General features: G+C 30.9%; 3 protein-coding genes across 3 annotated transcripts; 2 read left to right on the top strand and 1 right to left on the bottom strand.

Moving 5' to 3' along the window:
- Positions 1 to 5,954: 5,954 nt before the first annotated feature.
- On the top strand, positions 5,955 to 8,160 carry LOC113863858 (seipin-1). The gene is made up of 2 exons (XM_027497611.1): positions 5,955 to 6,515; positions 7,471 to 8,160. Exons 1-2 carry the CDS (start codon positions 5,964 to 5,966, stop codon positions 8,158 to 8,160), a joined length of 1,242 nt encoding a protein of 413 aa, XP_027353412.1. The 5' UTR covers positions 5,955 to 5,963.
- Positions 8,161 to 13,237: 5,077 nt separating this feature from the next.
- LOC113862497 (probable WRKY transcription factor 20) lies at positions 13,238 to 17,955 on the top strand. The gene is made up of 5 exons (XM_027495581.1): positions 13,238 to 13,534; positions 13,635 to 13,829; positions 14,531 to 15,411; positions 15,501 to 15,659; positions 17,211 to 17,955. The coding sequence occupies exons 1-5, from the start codon at positions 13,238 to 13,240 to the stop codon at positions 17,953 to 17,955; spliced, it is 2,277 nt and encodes a 758-aa protein (XP_027351382.1).
- Positions 17,956 to 18,348: 393 nt separating this feature from the next.
- On the bottom strand, positions 18,349 to 20,500 carry LOC113863242 (protein METHYLENE BLUE SENSITIVITY 1). The gene has a single exon (XM_027496747.1). The coding sequence runs from the start codon at positions 20,289 to 20,291 to the stop codon at positions 19,950 to 19,952; it is 342 nt and encodes a 113-aa protein (XP_027352548.1). The 5' UTR covers positions 20,292 to 20,500; the 3' UTR covers positions 18,349 to 19,949.
- Between the last annotated feature and the right edge of the window lie 194 nt (positions 20,501 to 20,694).

Genomic DNA, 20,694 nt, shown 5'->3' with positions numbered 1-20,694 from the left:
GATGACCTCCTATAGCCGGTGCATCAGGTGTAAAGAAAGATGGCTCATATGGAGGAGGTGTCATGTAGAGGCTACCCTCGGGGACATAATATTGACCACCGCTAAATGGAGATGGAGGAGGGTGTGAAGTGACCTGTGATGCGTGAAAATAAGATGTCTGAGTGACCTGGGAAGCGTTGAAGGAAAACTGTGGTGGAACATAATAGATGCCGTCTCTGCGTTCTGGCAAAGAGGGAAGTGACCACTCTGTCACCTGCAAATTGTACCATGAGGAACAAGTAATGCAAATAAGTACAACATTGTAATATGTTTAAAATAAATTTTCTCGTGTATTACTTTCACTTCTGTTCGACGAAGTTACAAACCTTTTCCTTCCTTATGATCTGCTGGTTGACCAATGTCAATCTGTTGGATTTCTACTCTGAATGGGTGGGTCAAATGATGAAGCAAGCTCTAATATGTGCTCTTGCTCATTTTGTAGTGAGAGCATGGTCTCACATAACTCGTTCATCTCCTCAAATGAAAAAGAGTCTTTACCATAATTACACAAGTAATATGCTCTTTCATGAGCATCTCCTTGCAATGACACAATATAAACCTTTAACAAATAAGAAATATAAATCACAATCAAATAGTGTGTAATTATTATTCATATTACTTACAAGTAATGCAAATACAGCTGTATCCCTGGTCATCCATCGTCTGGTGTGAGTAATGTACCATTGCATATATTCAGAGTTAGAACTTAATAACCCAAACTGAGGATCATTAGTCATTACCCAAGCCTGACGTATGTCTCATAGCTCCACTATGCCTTTGAACTTAGTCGGCTAATTCTCACCAGTCTTCCTTCTTAAAGTAAGATCATGTAGCTGGTCAGGTTGGTATAGAGCACGAGGAATATGTTGAACCATGCCAAATTGCCGCATTACACGGTTAGGTTGGTGCCACTCACAAATTTGAAAACATATAAGTGGTACAACTGACCTCCAAATATTTGATGCTTCAGTGCATATGGCAGGCAAAGAATTCATCAACTTTATACTATACGGTTACCATACAATCTGCATTTTCAAAGTAGTGCAAAATAGTAAATTAGTTGTGAATATTAAATAACGCATCGTGTAGAAATGTCAATGCTACCGCTCCCCAACTGTTCTCTCCTGTGATAGTAAAATCCTCAAGCAATGGAAGGTACTTAACTGGGACCCTACTAAAGGAATGATCAGCCAACATGAAACCACCTATTAACCTCAGAATATAAGCTCTAGCAAAGCGAGTAAGCTGAAGTTCATTATGATTATGCATTGCAACATGAGTAAAGTGTTGGTCCAACCAACTCAACTTCAAACTGCTCCCTGCAAATGCATCATCAGGTGGCCTAATACCAAGCAAGTTCTCCACAATTTGTGCCTTATTACCTCTAACAGCTACAATGACTGTCTTTCCATCTATACGAAGCCCTATTTGAATAGCAATGTCCTGAAGAGTTATAGTACACTCTTCAGGAGGCATGTGGAAGGTATGAGTCTCTGGCTTCTATCTTTCTACCAAGACTGTAATAAGATGTCGGTCAATAGGAAAGCATGCCAACTGAGCTACCCCAGCAAATCCAGCTAAGGTAAGACGAGGAAGAATCTCCATTAGAACCCCTTCCATGCCAGCCGTTATGAAATGACTCCTTCTCACCTTCAGAATTGAGTGCTCACGTTCATCCCAAATATGCTCCGATACGTGAACAGACTGATACCTCAATAATGAACTATCCTCCCACCCAAAATTTAAAACTCTACTCCGCGATGAAGATAATGCCATCTGAAATGAAATTTGTCAACTTAAACTTAAATTATGTACGTTAAAATTAATAATATAAAAATTCTATTCAATTAGTACATGGGTTTTATTACAATTATTTAACTCTAACAGTTTCAAAATTTAAAATTAACTCTAAAATTTATTTTATTTAATTATTATATTGTTAATTTTTCTTAACATTTTAAAAACTTTTAAATTTTATTTTACAATTATAATTTATAGCAATAAATATAATTACATGCACTCTTTTAAATATTATATATAATTTCTTATTTACTTTGAATTATAAACAAAGCATACTTTCATGTACTAAGTTTATTTTGTATATCAAATTTTACAATTACAACAAAACAAATACATAATTTTAAATATTATATATAATTTTTAATATACTTTTTTTTCTATAATTCAACCACAAAATCATTATTTTCTTAATTTCATTAAAGTGTTCCCTCACAATACTTAAAGTTTACTCCTATTTAAAGTTTAATTTCATTATTATATTAAGTATTGAAAATTTTAAACGGTTCAATAATTATGATGGATTTATATATTAAAAAAAATATTGTTTCTAAAATTTTGTACAAGTTTTTATGTTAAGGGTTGGCAAAAAAAATATATTTAAAAATGTTTTATTTCTTGGATTATAAGGAATACTAGTTTTGAAAATAGTTCCCACAAATTATCAAGTAATATATAGTATTTTTTTCTCTTAATTTATCAATTAATTAAAATAGGAATTTTTTTATATAATAATTAATACATATTATGGATTTCTATAATTTTTATTTATTACATTTTTAAACAATTAATTATAAATAATAACACATATATTATATAATTTGTAATAATAAAACTTCTGTTATGTTAATTTTCATAAAATTATTATTATCTTGATTTATTATAATTATTCAATAATTATCTTGTTTCTTAATAATTATATTGTATTTACTATATCTAATATTTTTATTTTCACTAATTTTTTTATATATCAATCTACTATCAAATAATTAAAATATATTATTTCTTCTACATTAATTATTTAATATTTTCACTGCATTTTATATATATTTTTTCATGTTCATGTTTTTAATTTTTTTCAAAACTATATATTAATACATAGTATTCTTTCCTCTTAATTTATCAAGTTATTATCTGCAGAATTTTTTTAATTTAATAATTAATACATATTATGGATGACTATAATTTTTATTTATTACATTTTTGAACAAATGATTATAAATAATAACACATATATTATATAATTTTTAATTTCATTCATATCTAAAATATTTTTTGTTTAAAAATAAAAATGCATTTTAAAATTAATTTTATACCTTATTTATAAAATCCTTTCAACTAAATCAGATAAATTATAAAATTTGTAAACGATAATAATGTATTATTTTTTACCAAATTAAATACTACATTCTTACTAATAATAAAACTTATGTTATGTTAATTTTCATAAAATCATTATTATCTTGATTTATTATAATTATTCAATAATTATCTTGTTTCTTAATAATTATATTGTATTTATTATATCTAATAATTTTTATTTCATTAATGTTTTTATATATCAATTTACTATCAAATAATTAAAATTTATTATTTCTTCTACATTAATTATTTAATATTTTCACTGCATTCTATATATATTTTTTCATGTTCATGTTTTTTATTTTTTTTTTCTAAACAATATATTTATATATATTATTCTTTCTTCTTAATTTATCAAGTTATTAAAATAAAATTTTATTTTAAATTTTATAATTAATACATTTTATGGATTACTATAATTTTTATTTATTACATTTTTGAACAACTAATTATAAATAATAACATATATATTATATATTTTTTAATACAATTTATCTAAAATATTATTTGTTACATAATAAATAAATTAATTTATAAAATATTTAAAAATTAAAATTAATTTGTGCACCTCTGCAACTTTGATTTGAATTTGAAAGAACCCTCTTCTTCACCAGCACCACTCACTTATGAGCATTCACCCACAATTTCATCTGCATCACAGATTCAATATTACATATATGTAATTTTATTTTTAAAAAGTAAAATATATTCAAAATATTAGTCTCATTACCTTTTAATAATTTTTTGCTAAAAAACCTTAATACCAGAACCTAACAAAATGCTAAGAAACGCTATTGCTGTATTTTTTCCAGCAACCACATAGCCTCTACATGCGAAACGGAGAAGATGAAGGAGAAAGGGAAGAAAGGAGAAGCCTGCGCCCAAACGGTCAAAACACTCTGCCACGTGGACCAATAAAAAGAGTGTTGTCCTTGACCTAGATGACTGTCCTGAATCGTCCCTGACCTCACCGACACTGACATCGGCTTTGACTCAAACGACTTTGTAGAATTTCTACACGTGGCTTCATTCATCCCTAGTCGTCCATTCCATTTTAATAATTTTTATTTTTTTTCTTTTTTTTTAACGTGTCCCACAAAGACTAGTGTCGTCTAGTAATTGGACGTTTTTACTTTTTGGAGTCGTCCCTGTGGTGGACAACTTCACTGCTACGTGGCCAACGAACCCTGGACAGGGAATTTGTTTGCATGCATGCCTAATTTAGTATTTTGTTTTCAAATTAACTCGGGAAAAAAAATCGATGAAAGTAGAAGTACCTTTTTTTTTGTGACATTTAGGCCCTAAACTCTGAATAATCTGTACCAAATTACATGGAGAATAATCATTATTATTAATATTATATTAAATATATATAATAGATAAGTAGAGGATTAGTGGTCCATCATAAAAAATATAAATATTTTTTAATTTTTAAAATATTAAAATAATTTATGAATTAAAAAATGATATGAAATGTCATTTCAAGTTAATGTGCAGTGTAATAAGCACTTATTCTTTCTTTTGTGCAAAAAGTAAGTGTGTTAATTTGATTCAATTTGGTCTATATGGGCTGTCTTATAGTTAGCAGTTTTTCTAGTTGGGCTGCGATGACCCAAGTAAGTAATGGACTAAAATTTTACCAACTTAACCCAACCCACTGCAGCACGTGGATTAAATCGACTGGCTTTTGGACTTTCGCTCTCTCTTTAATTTTTTTATAACCATATTAATTTTTTTTTTTTCATTCAGTTTAACGTGGATTTAACTTCTAGTAAGTGAGTTTATTATTAAAAAATTTTTATATACTCAAATTTAAATTTAAAATTTTACTTAAATGATACTAAGTCGTTTATTACTCGAATGAACCTTTATTATAACTATATTATTAATTTAATAATTATATAGTATTTATGTAAAATTATCAATTTATTATTATATCAATACATTGTAATACTTTCATATTAGCAATAGCATCTTATGTATTAGTATTTGATATTTAATATATTTATCTTATTCAGCTTATGATAAAAATTAATTGAGAGGTATTAGGCAATTTTTAACTTGGATTTAGCTGGGCAAAATAAAATTGAGTTGCACTCAAAATGTGTTCTTTAGAATCTTCACTGATGGGGTGGCGTTGTTTTCTAACCTTTTAGACCGTGGAATTGCGCACATAGCATGGCTGCCAATGCTATTTGTGGTATAGAAAAGGAATTGTAGATAAGTTTAAAGGATTAATTAGTCATTTATGAAGAGCTTTTGATCATATGTAGCATCATAATTTATCACATGAAGACATTGTGTAGCATTTGCAGTATTTATGTCAGCATGGAGTCATGGTGGATTGTCATGTGATTTCCGAGTATGTTATTAAGATTATTGCTCTTGTGGGGACTATTGTTGGATATTTCCATGCAATTTCACTCTACCTAAAGATATATTATTCCCATTTACCAAATAATAATGTCTAACTAGAGCAAGAACATATGGGGACATATCATGTATGATTCATTTATATATATTTTACTAATACTTATTAATTTGGCTGTAAATATATATATACACACACACACATATGCAACGTTTGTCTTTCTCATGCAGAATGCCACGACATCATGTTGTTCTCATGCAAATGACACGTGTGCCTCCACACCATGCCACGATGCTGCATCTCCGTGCATCTATTCTTCATTCTACTTTCCATCGTAAGTCCCAACTAGCCCTTGTCTATGAAACTTCACTCCACTCCACTCCACTCCATCTCCATGGATGAAGACCAAAAAGATTGCTTTGTTTTGCCCACATCATCCCATTGGGTCACTAAATTACTAATCTTTCAAACTGATTTGATCTACAATAGCTTTGTTTCTGTCTTTTCCCCTATCTACTCTCTTTTCTCCGTGGCTTCAGAGTCTTACCACAGTGCTGAGGAGAGCAAAGACAATGTTGAATCAGCACACAGTGTTCCTTCTCAAATCACTCAGGTTAGCACACTCTTGTTGAAGAAACTGGGACTTTGCTTCCTAAGTGCGGCATATGTGTGCATGGTTCTGATTTTGGTTCTTATTCTGGCTACTGTGGTGGGTGTTGGTTTGGTTCGGTTGTGGGTGGAGGAACCTGTGTTTGTTAAGGAAAGTTTGCATTTTGATTACACTGAAGCTCACCCCACAGCTATGTTTCTGTTTGGTGGAGTTAGTACTGTTAAGGGTCACATCAAGAAAAAACATATAAGCGTTCCAGTTGGCCGCACATTTTGTGCTACTTTGGTCCTAGTGATGCCTGAATCTGACTTCAATAGGGACCTTGGTGTGTTTCAGGTATGTTTTTGTAACTAAAAGTGAAATTTAAATTCAAAGATTTCTGCATTTAATGTGCTTTTTGGATGTCCATTTCAATGAAAATTCGAATGAGGGGAGACTGCAGCTTTGTTCTTTGTAATGACTGCATTATGTATATGCTGTTGACTTGTAAAATTAACACTCTTGTATTATCTCTTGCATGTTAGAGTCCCTATAATTGACAAATTAAATAATACCTCAACCATATGATATTCGTTATGTTTCAATTGAAAGGGGTTAATTAGGTGATTTGAATTCTTTAATCAACCCTGCTTTTTTGCAATTTCTTACATAATTATTACTTGTCATTAATTGCTAGGTGCTGAATTCTGATAAATAGTCGTAGCCCTTCTGGTTAATGTTTTCAGAAGCATATCTTATGGTTCTGGACAAATATTAAGAAGATTATTGCATTCGGTTCACTTGGGATGGTTATACTTCGGTCCTTAACTATGCCACAACTTGCAATTTTCCTTTAATTGCTTTCCAGTTTAATATCAACTATATTTGAACCAATCTTCCATATAAGTTCAAATATATCATAAGGTGTTCTACCATTACTCAATCAGAATGAGTACTTCGCATTTTGTTTCAAATTGTGTCAACAAGGAGAATAGATGAAGAGAGGGAAAGAAAACACTTGATTGGTAGGAGTTGTACTTGATGAGTTAGGCCTAACATGGATAAACTTATCAATAATTACTTATAAGTATTGATAAATGAAAAAAAAAAAACAATAAAATGAATCAAACTTCTCTTACAACTTAAAATCAACCTATACACCCCATTTTAGAAACTGTCATTTAATTTCTTCTAAAGTGGAATTTCAACTTTTTGGAGAAATTTGATTCAATTTTTCCTTCATGTTCTTTCTCCTCTAAGTACTTGTTCAAAATCTTATCGAAACTAGGCATTAATTAGAGTTGTTTTACAGTTGACTGCAGAACTCTTATCAGTAAATGGAAATGTGATAGCAAAATCTAGCCAACCATGCATGTTGCGGTTTAGAAGCTCTCCAATTCGACTAGCCCGAACGGTTATGATGGGTGTGCCTCTAGTACTTGGAATCTCAGGTGAAACTCAGAACCTTAATGTAGAAATATTGAGGCACAAAGAAGACAGTAGAAGAAGCAATGCTATAAGAGTAACATTGCATTCAAGATCAGGAACTTCATCTCTTCCACAACTATATAAAGCTGATATTGTGTTAAACTCCTATTTACCTTGGACTAAAGAGTTAGTTAGAAATTGGAAGTGGACATTTTATGTTTGGGTATCCTTGTATGTGTACATTGTGCTACTTATGTTTCTCCTATGTTGTTATAGGCCACTCATATTTCTTTTGACACCAAAGCCTTTCAGCGATCAAAGGGTGAGTAGTGAACGTGCAAGCGAAGAATTACAACAAGTGAGGGAATTAGAAGATGAAAGTGAGGTTTCTGAGTTGTTGAGGAAATGGAGAAGGAGCAGAATCAAGAGAAAAAGTATTTTGGCACATGGTGGTGTGCAAGAAACTATTGTTGGTTCATCGGCATCCAGCATTAGCATGACTACTAGAGAAGATGTAACTAGTGTGGCATTGGAAGATGATGTTGAGGATTCTGAATCAGTGTGCATAGGTTAGAGGGATGATTTTACTTAATTTGAAGAGGAATGATACACTGGTGTTGAGTGTGCTTTTTATATTATATGGTTGGTTAGAAGTATGTTAACTTTTGTAAGCTGAGAGTGCACATGTTTATTGTTATGGTATGAAGAAGTAACATCTTGCATTATCAATTTTGTTATTTAAACAACTTAAAATTGATATTATATGTAAAAGCATATATATATATATTAATCTATATCTTTCACATATTTTTTATCTTATACACACACACACACACACACACATATAATTATGACAACTTTAGGTGTCCCACAAAGTTGTAGATAAAACATTTCTGTGTTTATTATCTGTTGCACCTTGTAGCATAAGATTTGGAGAGAGAGAGAGTGTGTGTGTGTGTTGGGTGGGTGGGTGGGGGGGGGGGGGGGGGGGGGGTTAGATGGACCTGAAAATTGTTGAAGAGAGAAGTTAATTTGTTTTATGTTTGTTTAAGGAAATTTTAATTTTCAGTTTTTATCTAAATCTTAGGGAATATATGTGCTTAGTTGATAAGTTGATATTTCATTATGATTAAGAAGGGAGTTGTTAATTACTTGTTAACATAATTTAAGGGTTTTTGTTTTATTGAAAAAAGAAGGGGGGGGGGGGGGGGGAATAAAATGAAGGAAACAAAAAACATGTTTTAAAGCTTTTTCTATTTTTATTGAAAAATGGGAAGTGAAACAACTTGTTCCTTGTGGGCAAGGTCTGAGAAGGAATAAGGGAAGAGAAAATGGGATGAACAATAAATCATTATTAAGGATTGAATTAGTCACTCGTTGAATTTAGTCATGTTTATAATATTATTAACGTTTATTGTAAAGAAAACAATAATAATATTTTTACACTTATTTTTTTAATATGTATTTACATTTTTTTTTTGTTTTTTTTATCAATTAAATATTTATTTTCTTTTCAATTATATTTTTCTCTTCTTTTTTATTTTTATTTTTCGTATGTCAATTTCGCATCTTCTCAAGGAGTGTGGAATATCATTGATGTAAAAGAAATATTGTCATTGTTAATTGATATTTTAATAGTTAAAAAATATATTTAATTTTATAATTGATATTCATATACGAATTAATTGCCTGAAATACAAATTCTTTTATTTTAATTTTTATACAAGTATTTGGTGATACTTTAAAGTTTTCTATTTTAATATTTTTTTAAAATTACTCATGTGAAACGGGAACAATGCTTTAATGAATAGTATAGTATTTGTTAATTTAAGTAAAAACTAAACAAAAATGTAATGATTTAGATTTGGGAACAAAGAGTGAAATTTGAAATGATATTTCAAAAATAAATTTTAGTATTTAAAGAATTAAAATTTGAAAAACTACAACATAAATAAGTTAGAAAAAATATTTAAAATTAACCTAAAATTTTGAAATCTTTAAAAGTATACAAAAAATTGTTAAATAATGATAAAGTCATGTACCATATAATGAAAAACTCTCTTATACTTTAAATAAGATTTGAACTATAATTTTACTTTACTAATTCAATTTAAAATGTAATAATGTTGTAAATTATGTAACATTGCTATTATATAATTTTTAAAAAAAATTAAAGCCATACGCACTATTTAAAAAAGGTTACTGTGGAATTAAATTTTTCCTTGAAATTAATGTATAAGCTTAAATAAAATTTCATGTTTAAGTTTTATTAAAAAAAATTGTTCCTGAAAATAATAGTGAAGCACACTAATTCTAATCTTATAAATGAAAAATAGTATTAAGTAGTTCATGTACAAGTATATTTTAATTTTAATTAATTTTGAAAATCACTTACATCATAAAAGAATATTATTAATTTGAATAAATTGAAAACATAGATGATTTTAATGTAAAATTAAATGTGATTTTTCTTAAATAATATGGTTTCAAGAATAAAAAGTAAATGAAATTTGAAATCAATTAAAAGAAATATTTTATCTAAAAGTGTGTTTTGGGAATTAAATTTTGAGGAAGAGGAAGGAGGAAAAATATATTTTTCTAATTTAAAAACTTTTATAATGTTACAATAATAAAGAAAAATTAACTTAAATTTATAATAATCGATCAATTTATGAATTTTATTTTAAAAAATATATGAAACTTGATAATATTAATTGAAAATCTCAATCATATCTTTTAGTAATTAAAGTCAACATTTCAGAAAATTAAAATATTTTTTAATGTAAAAAGAGGAAATTTTAATATATATATATTATATATATATATATATATATATATATATAAAGAAACAGACAAAAGTAATTAAAGTTAATATTTGAGGAAAAACAAAAGAAAATTTAATATAAAATAAAAAATTAATAATTTAATTAGATGATATTTGAGATAAAAAAAAAGTAAATTATGGTATAAAAGGGAAAAAATCAAAAGTAATTAATTTTAAGATTTGAAATAAAGTAAATTTTAATGTAAAGTTAAAAAAATAGTAAATATAAAAAATAAATATGAAATAATGGTAAAAAATAAAATAATAAATATCACATTTAAGGATTAAATCAGATTTATAATATCAATTGTAGAAATAGATTTTGCGATGTTCAAAAAAATATTTTAGATTGTATATAAGATCATTGAAGTTTGCAATATGCTTTGGAAGCAGTTTTCCACTTGGAATTGTTCATATTTAAGTTTTGTGAATATTGTAATGAATGCTTTGGCACAAAATTTCATTCCTTAACAATTTTTGTTCCATACAGAAGTTACTTTTAAGCTATAAATTATTTTAGTTCATCTATATGAGGATAGATTTAAATTTGAATTAGATTATAAATTTGATTATGCTATTTTTATGATTTTAAAACATTTAGATTAAATATGTTTAAATTTATAAATTTGGTTATGCCATTTTTATGATTTTAAAACAGTTAGATTAAATATGTTTAAATAAATTTAAACATAAATTAGTTTTGACCATAAAATTAGTTACTATTAATATGATTTGATTTTATAAATTATAATGACTCATTTTACATTTAATAATAATATTTTTTATAATATTTGAGGGTATTTTTAATTTATGCTTATATATAATTTAATCGTAGCATCTAGAGATAATAACTGTCCTTTAAATTTATTGTATATTTTCACTGTATTTTTAGTTATAATTTTTTAAATTCAATTATTTTTATCACTTTTGGAAATTTAAATATGGTTGTTTTAAAATTATAAATACACTCATGTATTGTATAAATGATTTTTTATTCAGTTCATGAACTTTTAATGTTTAATTGAATTAGTGATTTTCCATTCTAATTATATAGGAAGTTTTATAATGAAAATTTAATATAGAAAGTATCATTAAATATTTTAAAATACCTTTTTAAAATAATGATTAATTAAAATGTGATTAATATTAGTCAATTCAATTTTAGTTATATAAAATATATAGACATAAAAGATTGATACATATTTACAGGGGATGAACATTCATTGGCATTTTTTAAATTGATTCCCTTTTTCATTTTCTTACTATATTTTTGAAAGAGAAAAGCTTTATTGGTTTCATTTAAGGTCCATCTGTTTTAAATTTCATTTTAAATTATTAAACATAATTAAGATGTATATCTAAATCTTAATCACAAATTTTACATTAAAACATGTACCACAATAGGAGAGAAACTAACAATCATTATCCACAATACAAGCTTTAACATAGCATTTAATATTAAATTAATTTATATATATATATATATATATATTAGTTATATTCATTATTCAATAATTTAAATTTAATTTTGGGTACTGCATTTTCTTCAGACGGTCAAAGTCAAAGAATAAGTAGCATATAGTTTTATATGGAAACTTCTTGCAAAAATCACACAGAAATAAAAGGAAAATGGGAGCCATGTGAAGATGTGACTCAAGTGACTTGTCACTGTGAGAGACAGCGAAGGAGATAAGACACAAAACACAACAACATAGAAACAAAATTGGTTAGCTCAAAACTATAATAAATAAAAGAAATTTGGTTAAGAATAAATAGAAGATATAATCTAATATAGGAATTGAGATCCGAAAATGGATGCTGATAGATTTGATGAACTGAAACTAAATGCCAAAAATCGTTGTGTTGTTTTTTGAGGGTGTCAACATGTGGCTCTCTGTTCATTGTGATTTTTCACATGTCATTTCTTCCGAAACAAGTGTTTGCATTATGCTACATTTCCTTGTACGTGTGCTAACTACTGCTATTACTTCCCTCATTCTCTCTCAAATTGACGTTTAAGAAACATCAGAATTATAATTTGGACTCGAGTAACAGTAAACATGACACCTTTGTTCCTACAACTATACTAAGAATAATACTATAATGCAACCTATGCAGTAATGTCACAGTTCCAATTTTTCTTGTACCAAAAGTGTAACACTTCAAAGTTCTTCTTTTCAATCTTGTTTTCTAATTAAAATTAGAAGTTCTGTTTTAATCATTAATATTCTTTTCTTTCCTTTTCTATTTATCACTTTAACTTTAAAGACAAATGAATTAATTAATAAATGAAATGAATGAACATAATAGGAAACTAAATGATAATTTTGTTAAAAACGAAAATATTAAATCTATTTTTAAATTTCTATGCAAAACTTTAAAGTGATGAATAAAAAAGGGAAAAGTTTTAAACTTTAATGTCGATATTTATTATGTGTGTTATTAATATGAACCCTGATTTTAATAGTAAAAGAGTACAGGTATAACGATATTGCAATTGAGTTAATTTTTTAAATTTATTATTTAACTTTTCTTTTACACAGAAACGACAAGAAGATTGAGGTTGTTATATATACTTGTGTATGGCCATAGGTGAGGTCCCATTTTTGATTTGTGTGTGTGTGTGTGTGTGTGTGGGGAAACAAAGATTGCATTGCATAACGAGCTTCAAATCTTCACTTTCATTGGTTTCAGCTCCACTCTTCTGGAGCTGAACCGAACCCCACCATTACATCATCATCATCATCCATTTCCATCTCCATCTCCAATTCTGATTCTTTCTTCTCTCCCTCTCTCAGTTGATTCAGCCTTGTTGAGCCACTATAAAATGGAATCAGACAACCTTAATAACAACAACAACATTGACAACATGAAAAACGACAATTGTGACGACAAAACCTTTGTTCCTGATTCAAAAGAAGGAAGCTTTCTAGGAAAAAGAAGCATTGCTGAGAGAAGGGGTTTCAATTCCAATGCTGCAAGAATCAACACAGCACTCTTTCGCACTTCAACTTCAACAACCCCTTCACTTTCCCCTGTAGCTCGATCACCTCGTCTCACTATTCCTGTTGGCATTAGCCCCACTGCGTTGCTTGATTCTCCCATCATGCTTCCAAATTCTCAGGTTTGTGTGTGCGTATATATATATATGATCATTGATCACCCTTTTGGTTCTGCTTTTGAAATTTTGGATACAAATTTGATTTTTTTTTAATGGGTTTTAGGCCATGCCTTCTCCCACCACTGGCACATTCTTCACGGTGCCACCTCCTAGTCATGAAGGATCAGTGATCACACTTGAACAAGGGAATGTGGATGTGCCCACTGTCTCTGATGCTGCTGCCTCCTTCAAATTCAAGCCTCGTGTCCATTTAGATCCTAATCCTTTTCCTCCTCCCTACTCTGATTCTCTAACTCAGGTACCCTTCTTTGTTAATAATAATGATTATCATAAATAATTTCTATTGGTTAAAATTTATCAAAAAATACAAAATTTACATAGATCCTAGTTGTAATTTAATGAGCCAATAACTAATAATCTGTTAAAATAATTGTGTTCTGGACACATCTCTAATTTTAACTAGATTGTTGATTCTTAATATTAATTACTACTCCGAAGAGTGCTAGGAATACATTATTTCTACTGAACTCTGTTATTAGCTTAAATTTATTCAAAATTACAAAAGTATGAATGAGACTCGTTAAATTAAAAATAGGACTCGCATTTTTTTTTGTGAATTTCAATAAAATTTCAACTTATAATAAAAAGTGCAATTGAAAGAGTATACTAGAGAATCCGTTCGTAGTCTTTCTTTTGCTACAACAATCAATAGTTTATTCGATGAGTGAATACCATTTTTTAAAAGTGGTTGATGGGAAGAATAGGGAGTAGTAGTTTGTGTCAATTAAACATTATACAGTTAAGTTGTGAAACATTTAAGTATGGTTGTGATGATGCTCAGTTTAAAATAACATCCAATTGGGCATCTGTCTAACTTCTACTGTTATTTCAGCCCATGAGCTATATTTTTCTCAGATATTATCCAACATGTGAAAGCTTTTCTAGTAGTTATATGTTCCTAACAATACAAGTGTAATTTGGTGACCCTGAATTTATTAGGTTTCTAGTAATTTCCACACAGTAAAGGGAGAAAATAGAGACAGCCAACTACCTGTTCAAGTTCAACCACCATTGAATTTTTCATTCCCAGCAGATTTTCCAAAAGGCCATTCTGCAAAAATTAATGAAGTCCATTCCTACAATGATATGAAAATGGTAAATGATGCTATTGTTAAGGCTAATACTGTTGAGATGCCACTGTTTGGCTCTGAGGAAGTTAGTGATGAAAGTGTTTTGCCTAAAAATGCTGTCCATGATGAGGAAATTAGTGGACAACCCTTTTCAGAAGGGGAACAGAAAGAGACATCCAACGCAACAGCAGCAGTAAGGACCTCAGAGGATGGTTACAATTGGAGGAAATATGGACAAAAACAGGTAAAAGGTAGTGAGTATCCCAGAAGCTACTACAAATGCACACAACCTGATTGTCCAGTCAAGAAAATGGTGGAAAGATCCCATGATGGCCAAATAACAGAAATTATTTACAGGGGTTATCATAACCATGCCAAACTGCACCCTGGTCGCCGAGCATCAACACTTTCTACTGATGAGATGTCAGACATGGGTGAAGACAGTACCTTTGCAAAAATTGATGGTGGGTTGGTTTGGAGAAACATTCAATCAGGAGTAAAACATGCAAAACACAATTTGCATGGGAAGGCTGATGGTCAAGAAAGGACATCATCAACTTCTGTTGCGACCGAGCTATCGGATCCTATATCAACTAACAAAGCTAAATCTCTAAATATGTTTGAATCAGAGGACACTCCCGAGCTTTCTTCTACACTTGCTAGTCATGATAATGAAGAAGATGGAGCCACTCAAACCCTCACATCAGTTGAAGAAGATGCTGAGGATGATGAATCAGAATTGAAAAGAAGGTCTTATACTCTATCTGGCTGTGCCTTCGTGTTGGCAGTGACAAATGGAAAGACAACTTTAATGTTTCTGCATTAATTTGCTATTGCAGGAAGAAAGATAGCTACTCAGTTGAACCAAAATTGCCTCCTAGAGCTGTTCGTGAGCCAAGAGTGGTAGTCCAAATTGAGAGTGATGTGGACATACTTGATGATGGTTATCGCTGGCGTAAGTATGGCCAGAAGGTTGTCAAAGGAAATCCAAATCCTAGGTAGTGATCGTGCCTTTCTTTCTGCCCTTGCAACTCTGTTTATAATTGTGTGCACTTGATTGTAATATATTTCTGATGCATCATTTCTATCCTCTTCACAGAAAATTTATAGTTTTGGGGTATTGTGGCCTCAAATGAAGTTACGAGTTTTCAACTATCTCTAGTGGTGGTCTAGGCCTCTTGGGTAGTGGGTGGCGATAGTATATTACAACAGTGAAGGATATTAGGTACTATGGCATTGGTAGCAGTGGAAGGTGTTAGGTGGTGATAGTAGTGGCAATGATAGAGGGTGCTATATAGTGGTGGTGATGCAGTGTGTAGGCCATGGCAACAATGATAGCCGAAGGCATTGAGTGTAATCATAATAATAATAATGGTGGGAAATGGTATAGAGTGATGATGGTGTGGGGTTTTGGGAGACTGCATTGGTGTTGGACGATGTCAGCGGCAACAATGGCGTGTGATGGGTGGTAATTTTTTTTATTTGGGGATATAGATACTACTTTTTTAAAAGTATTGTTTTTAATTTTTATAAAATTTTTTGTTAAGATATAATCATTTTTTTTTATAAGTTATTGTTTTTAGTCTATATATTTGATATGGTTTATTAAAATATTATAAAGTGTTAGCTTTGGTTGTAGCAAATCAGTTAGAAGAACTAAAAAATAATAATGATCAAACACGTAATTAAGTTATATTTATTAAAAATTATGTGAGTCTTGGTCTTTTTTCACTCTTTATTTAATTTTTTCTTATATTTTTATAATTTTTAATCAATTTTAACAAACAGTAAGAATGTAATCCTAACATTGCTCTCATTTTTAATACATGTCTCTCCAAATGAAAAGTTACACAAGTTTTGTAGGATAGGATAACTTAGAAGATAAGCTTATCTTATCTCTTCTGCTCACTAAATTATTGATTAGAGTAAGATACGACAACTTATTGGATCTTCTTGTTCATACCCTGTCCTATTCCTAAATGGGTTCTCAAGGGATATAAGACTCATTTGATAGACTGAATATAGAAAATGAAAACATATGAAAGTTCTAACATAATAGAATAATAATAATATAATATTTTATTTTATATTTGATGTATACAAAGAAACTTAAGAGAGTTACAAGATATATTAATCAATGATGCATAATTCTTGTTTCATAATGTTGAACGTTGATATTCTTCTATTCTTTTGTACTGCTCTTTTTGATAGGTAGGCAAGTTCCATTCTTTTTTGGGTCAACAGTTCCATTCTTATGTTGACAGTGCTCTTGTTTGATATTATTTATAGATACTTACATCAGTCTTTCATTTTGTTATGATCCATTTCATTCTCTATTTGAACTGGTTTCGTGATCTGAGAAATCCAATGGATTATTCTGCAGATTGTGTTGATTCATTCTCTATTTTTTTCACGTAACTCGAGATTTCCCTCATTAGGGATATGTTTGTGATTATTTATATTAAGCTGTTAAGATATATAGTTCATGCATTTCTCACTCGAGCTTATAAGGTGATATGCGTGTAACATTTTTCATGGAAATTTGTTAGGAGCTACTACAAATGCACGAGTGCTGGATGTACGGTAAGGAAACACGTGGAAAGGGCTTCACACAATCTAAAATATGTAATTACTACTTATGAGGGAAAGCATAATCATGAAGTGCCCACTGCTAGAACCAACAATCAGATGAACTCGAGTGATGGCGGTTTACCTCCGAATGGTGCTAATGGGCAAGTGGCTCTCACATTACCAGGAAGTGCTGGTATTCCAAAGCCTGAAACTCATCAAACTCTTGCACCTCATTTTGATAGAAAACCTGAATTTAGCAGCGATTTCTTAAGGCCTAGTTTGGTTGGAAGTTTCAGTAATGATATGAAGTTTGGGCCTTCTTCCATATGCCAAATGAAGTATCCTTCCTTGAATAATACCATGCCTTATGGCTCCTATGGACTGAACCCTGACCGTTGTGCTGCCCCTCAAGCTGGATCTATTGCCTCAATGTTCCCTGATTTTCCAATGCCACTACCATTGAATCTCCCCTCATCTGGAAACTTTTCTCTTTCTGGACTCAATTTTAACTGTGTAAAACCAATGAATCCTGTCCAGTCTTTTCTTTCCCCTCAGCAGGTAAAGGAGATTGATACAGGATTCCTAAGGCCTAAACAGGAACAAAAGGATGATACCATATATGGCACATGCTTACCCCCAATTGATCATGCAAACGCTTCACTCACTTATTCAGCAACTACACCATCCATTTATCAGCATGTCATGCAAAATTTCCCTTCCTAATCTAGTTTTAACAGCTATTAGTAACAGCAGATTCTGTTTGTTTTTGTTTAGTATTTGAAGGTATTTCGCCCTTTCAACATTATTTTATTTTATTTTTCTAATATTTGTTGAAAGAAAAAATGATAGTATTATGACCTTATACAAATTGCATAATACTTGTAACTAGTTCTTGGTAGGTAAATAATTTCTTTTACCCTGACTGTTGTTTCAATTTTTTATATATTGAGACAAACAATCCAATTCTTTTACATACCAATGTTTTAACTAGTTATTGGCAGGTAATCTTTTTAATTGGAAAATATGTTTTTGAGTTTTGTGGCGGTCCTTCACTTTCTTTGAATATGGCATGCTAACCATCAAGGCTTTTTTTTTTTTTTTTTTTTTCCAATTTCCCTCTTTCCAAGCTCACAGAACCTAGAGAGTATATGGATAGAACATAAGATAACAACAAATGTTAAAAACTGCAAGACATCATATGTTATAATACAGCATATAAAATTTTTATAAAACTAGAATTGAAGAGAGAATCAATGCTCTAAAACTAAAATTGAACATGAGTCATTGTGGCCATAATAAACTAAGCAACAATATATCCTGCTCAGCAACGAAAACAGAAGCAGTTTACGGTAATTAAACTAAACCAGCATGCAACTATGTGCAGGAAGTAAGACCCCAGCAACAAATGTCTTTGCAACCTTTCTCAAATGAAGAAACCAGGGAAATACTGAACTCGAGGCTTTGTTTGAAAGATTGAAGGGAGAGGAAAGGAAAATGTAATGGAAAATGTTTAAAAAGTATGGGTGGAGAAGGAAGAGAAGGAGGGTTAACACAAAACCTCTCAAATTTGGAAAGCTTAAAAATATGAGATTAAGAGAATTTTAGAGTTTATAAACCCTCCACTCTAAACTAAAAACTCTTATAGAAAGATAATCATCACATAAGTCTTCATTTTCCCTTACAAACTAACTCTCTCACAAAGCCTAATAAAACTCAAAAAACCAAAAGCCATCACCATAGTAAAATTTCAATCAATTTTTGCAGAAATATTGATATAGAGGTCATGATCGTACACCCACATTTAGAAAACTATATCTAATTCCAACCAAACAATAGCACTCATCATAATTTCAATCCATTGGCTTCAAACAGATCGATCAAGATAAACATCATGTAACCCTACCCAAATACAATTACCAATATCAAGGCCACAAAGGACAAAGGTTAACATAATAAGAAGGAAGATGAGCGTTGCCGTAGATTAGAAACCACCATCAAACAACGAAATAGAGATTGAAAACTTGCTAAGCTTCTTCTGAATCAAAGCAAACAGGACATATCTAATTAAGAAACTGAGCAAAAAAATGTTTGCACAAGTTAATTTATCCAGAATAGAGATTTATCTTATATTAAATGTTCATTGAAGGATTATTATTTATCTTACTGGTATTTAATTGAACCAAAACTGATTATCCTTCTGGACAAATATCTCAATCCTACCAAATGAACCAAAAGAACCACATCAACCATTCACATGAAACGAACCTCAAATCTAAATACAACATCAAAACATCACAGGAATTTTACCAAATTTTATTCCCATTGATTCATTATAAACCCAAAATCAATGAACAAAAGGTAAAAGAACCGGCCCCCCCAATAAAATTTATAAATAAACACAGGGTAGTAGCTCAACAACATTACTGCCATTATAGGGAACAATTTACATTTCAGGCTTAAAAAGAAGGGCCCAATTAGCAACACAAGTCAATCCCATTCCCACCAAAACCCCTTCTTTGCCACTTCATACATAGCATCACATTCACACCTAAAATGCATCATAACCCCCAAAAAGACAAGAACAAAAGGTACTAAGCATACCCACGTCCTGAATTACTTAATAACCCCCTAAAAACGTCAACTTGGAGAGAAAAAAAAAAAGGAAAAAACGAGGAGTCAAATCTATGAATGAAGGGGCCATAAAAGCGAGATCATGATCATTTCTTGAAGCTTCCGCGAATACCGGGTCGAGGCTTCGACGACGACGACGACGACGACGACGACGACGATTCGCCAACGTGGCTTGCGTGAAGGTTCACGAGCTTCGCTTCCTCAAAAGGGATCTTAGGGTGACGTGCATCGTGGTGAATCTGCATCGATTTCAGATCAGGCGCTGTCGTTTTGCAATGTGGACACTCAAATTTTGCGTGCCCACCTTTCTCCACGCCGGACCGGTCCGCCTGACCAGCTTTTCCCCCGCCTCTATTGGTGGTGGCGGCGTCAATCTTCGCCGCGATCTCCTTCGCCGTGTGCTTCTTCGGCTTCGCTTTTCCGGTCATGGTTTTTCCTTTTATCGCCAATCAACGTTTCTTCTTTTTGTTCTTCGTTATGCAATTTATAATCGGGTAAGTGAGAAATCGGAGCCAAGTTTCGATTTTGCTTTGGGAATGGGGAATGGGGAAGGGGAAGGTAAACCCTAGGGTTATGAAAACCCTAATTTCTTCGACCACCGAGAAGGGTTGCGCGCGTTTGGAGAAAGATCAATGTCGTTTATTAATAGGCGTAGAGCGATTGGGGCTTATCTGGAACCCAATAGTTTCGGTACTTTCGTCGTGTTTGAACTTGGACACGTGGTTATCTTGTATTGGTCGTGAACCAAAGTTTTCGCTTTGGCCAATGACGTTTCGACATGTCATTTGCGTCAACTTGTGCTTCACGCAGTTTATTAGATTCCTAACGAGT

This window comes from Abrus precatorius, unplaced genomic scaffold (genome assembly GCF_003935025.1).
Source record: "Abrus precatorius isolate BTA unplaced genomic scaffold, Abrus_2018 Scaffold3, whole genome shotgun sequence".
NCBI classification, from domain to species: Eukaryota; Viridiplantae; Streptophyta; class Magnoliopsida; order Fabales; family Fabaceae; genus Abrus; species Abrus precatorius.
The sequence above is the reverse complement of the archived record's forward strand: the minus strand, read 5'-3'. Positions and strand labels throughout refer to the sequence as shown.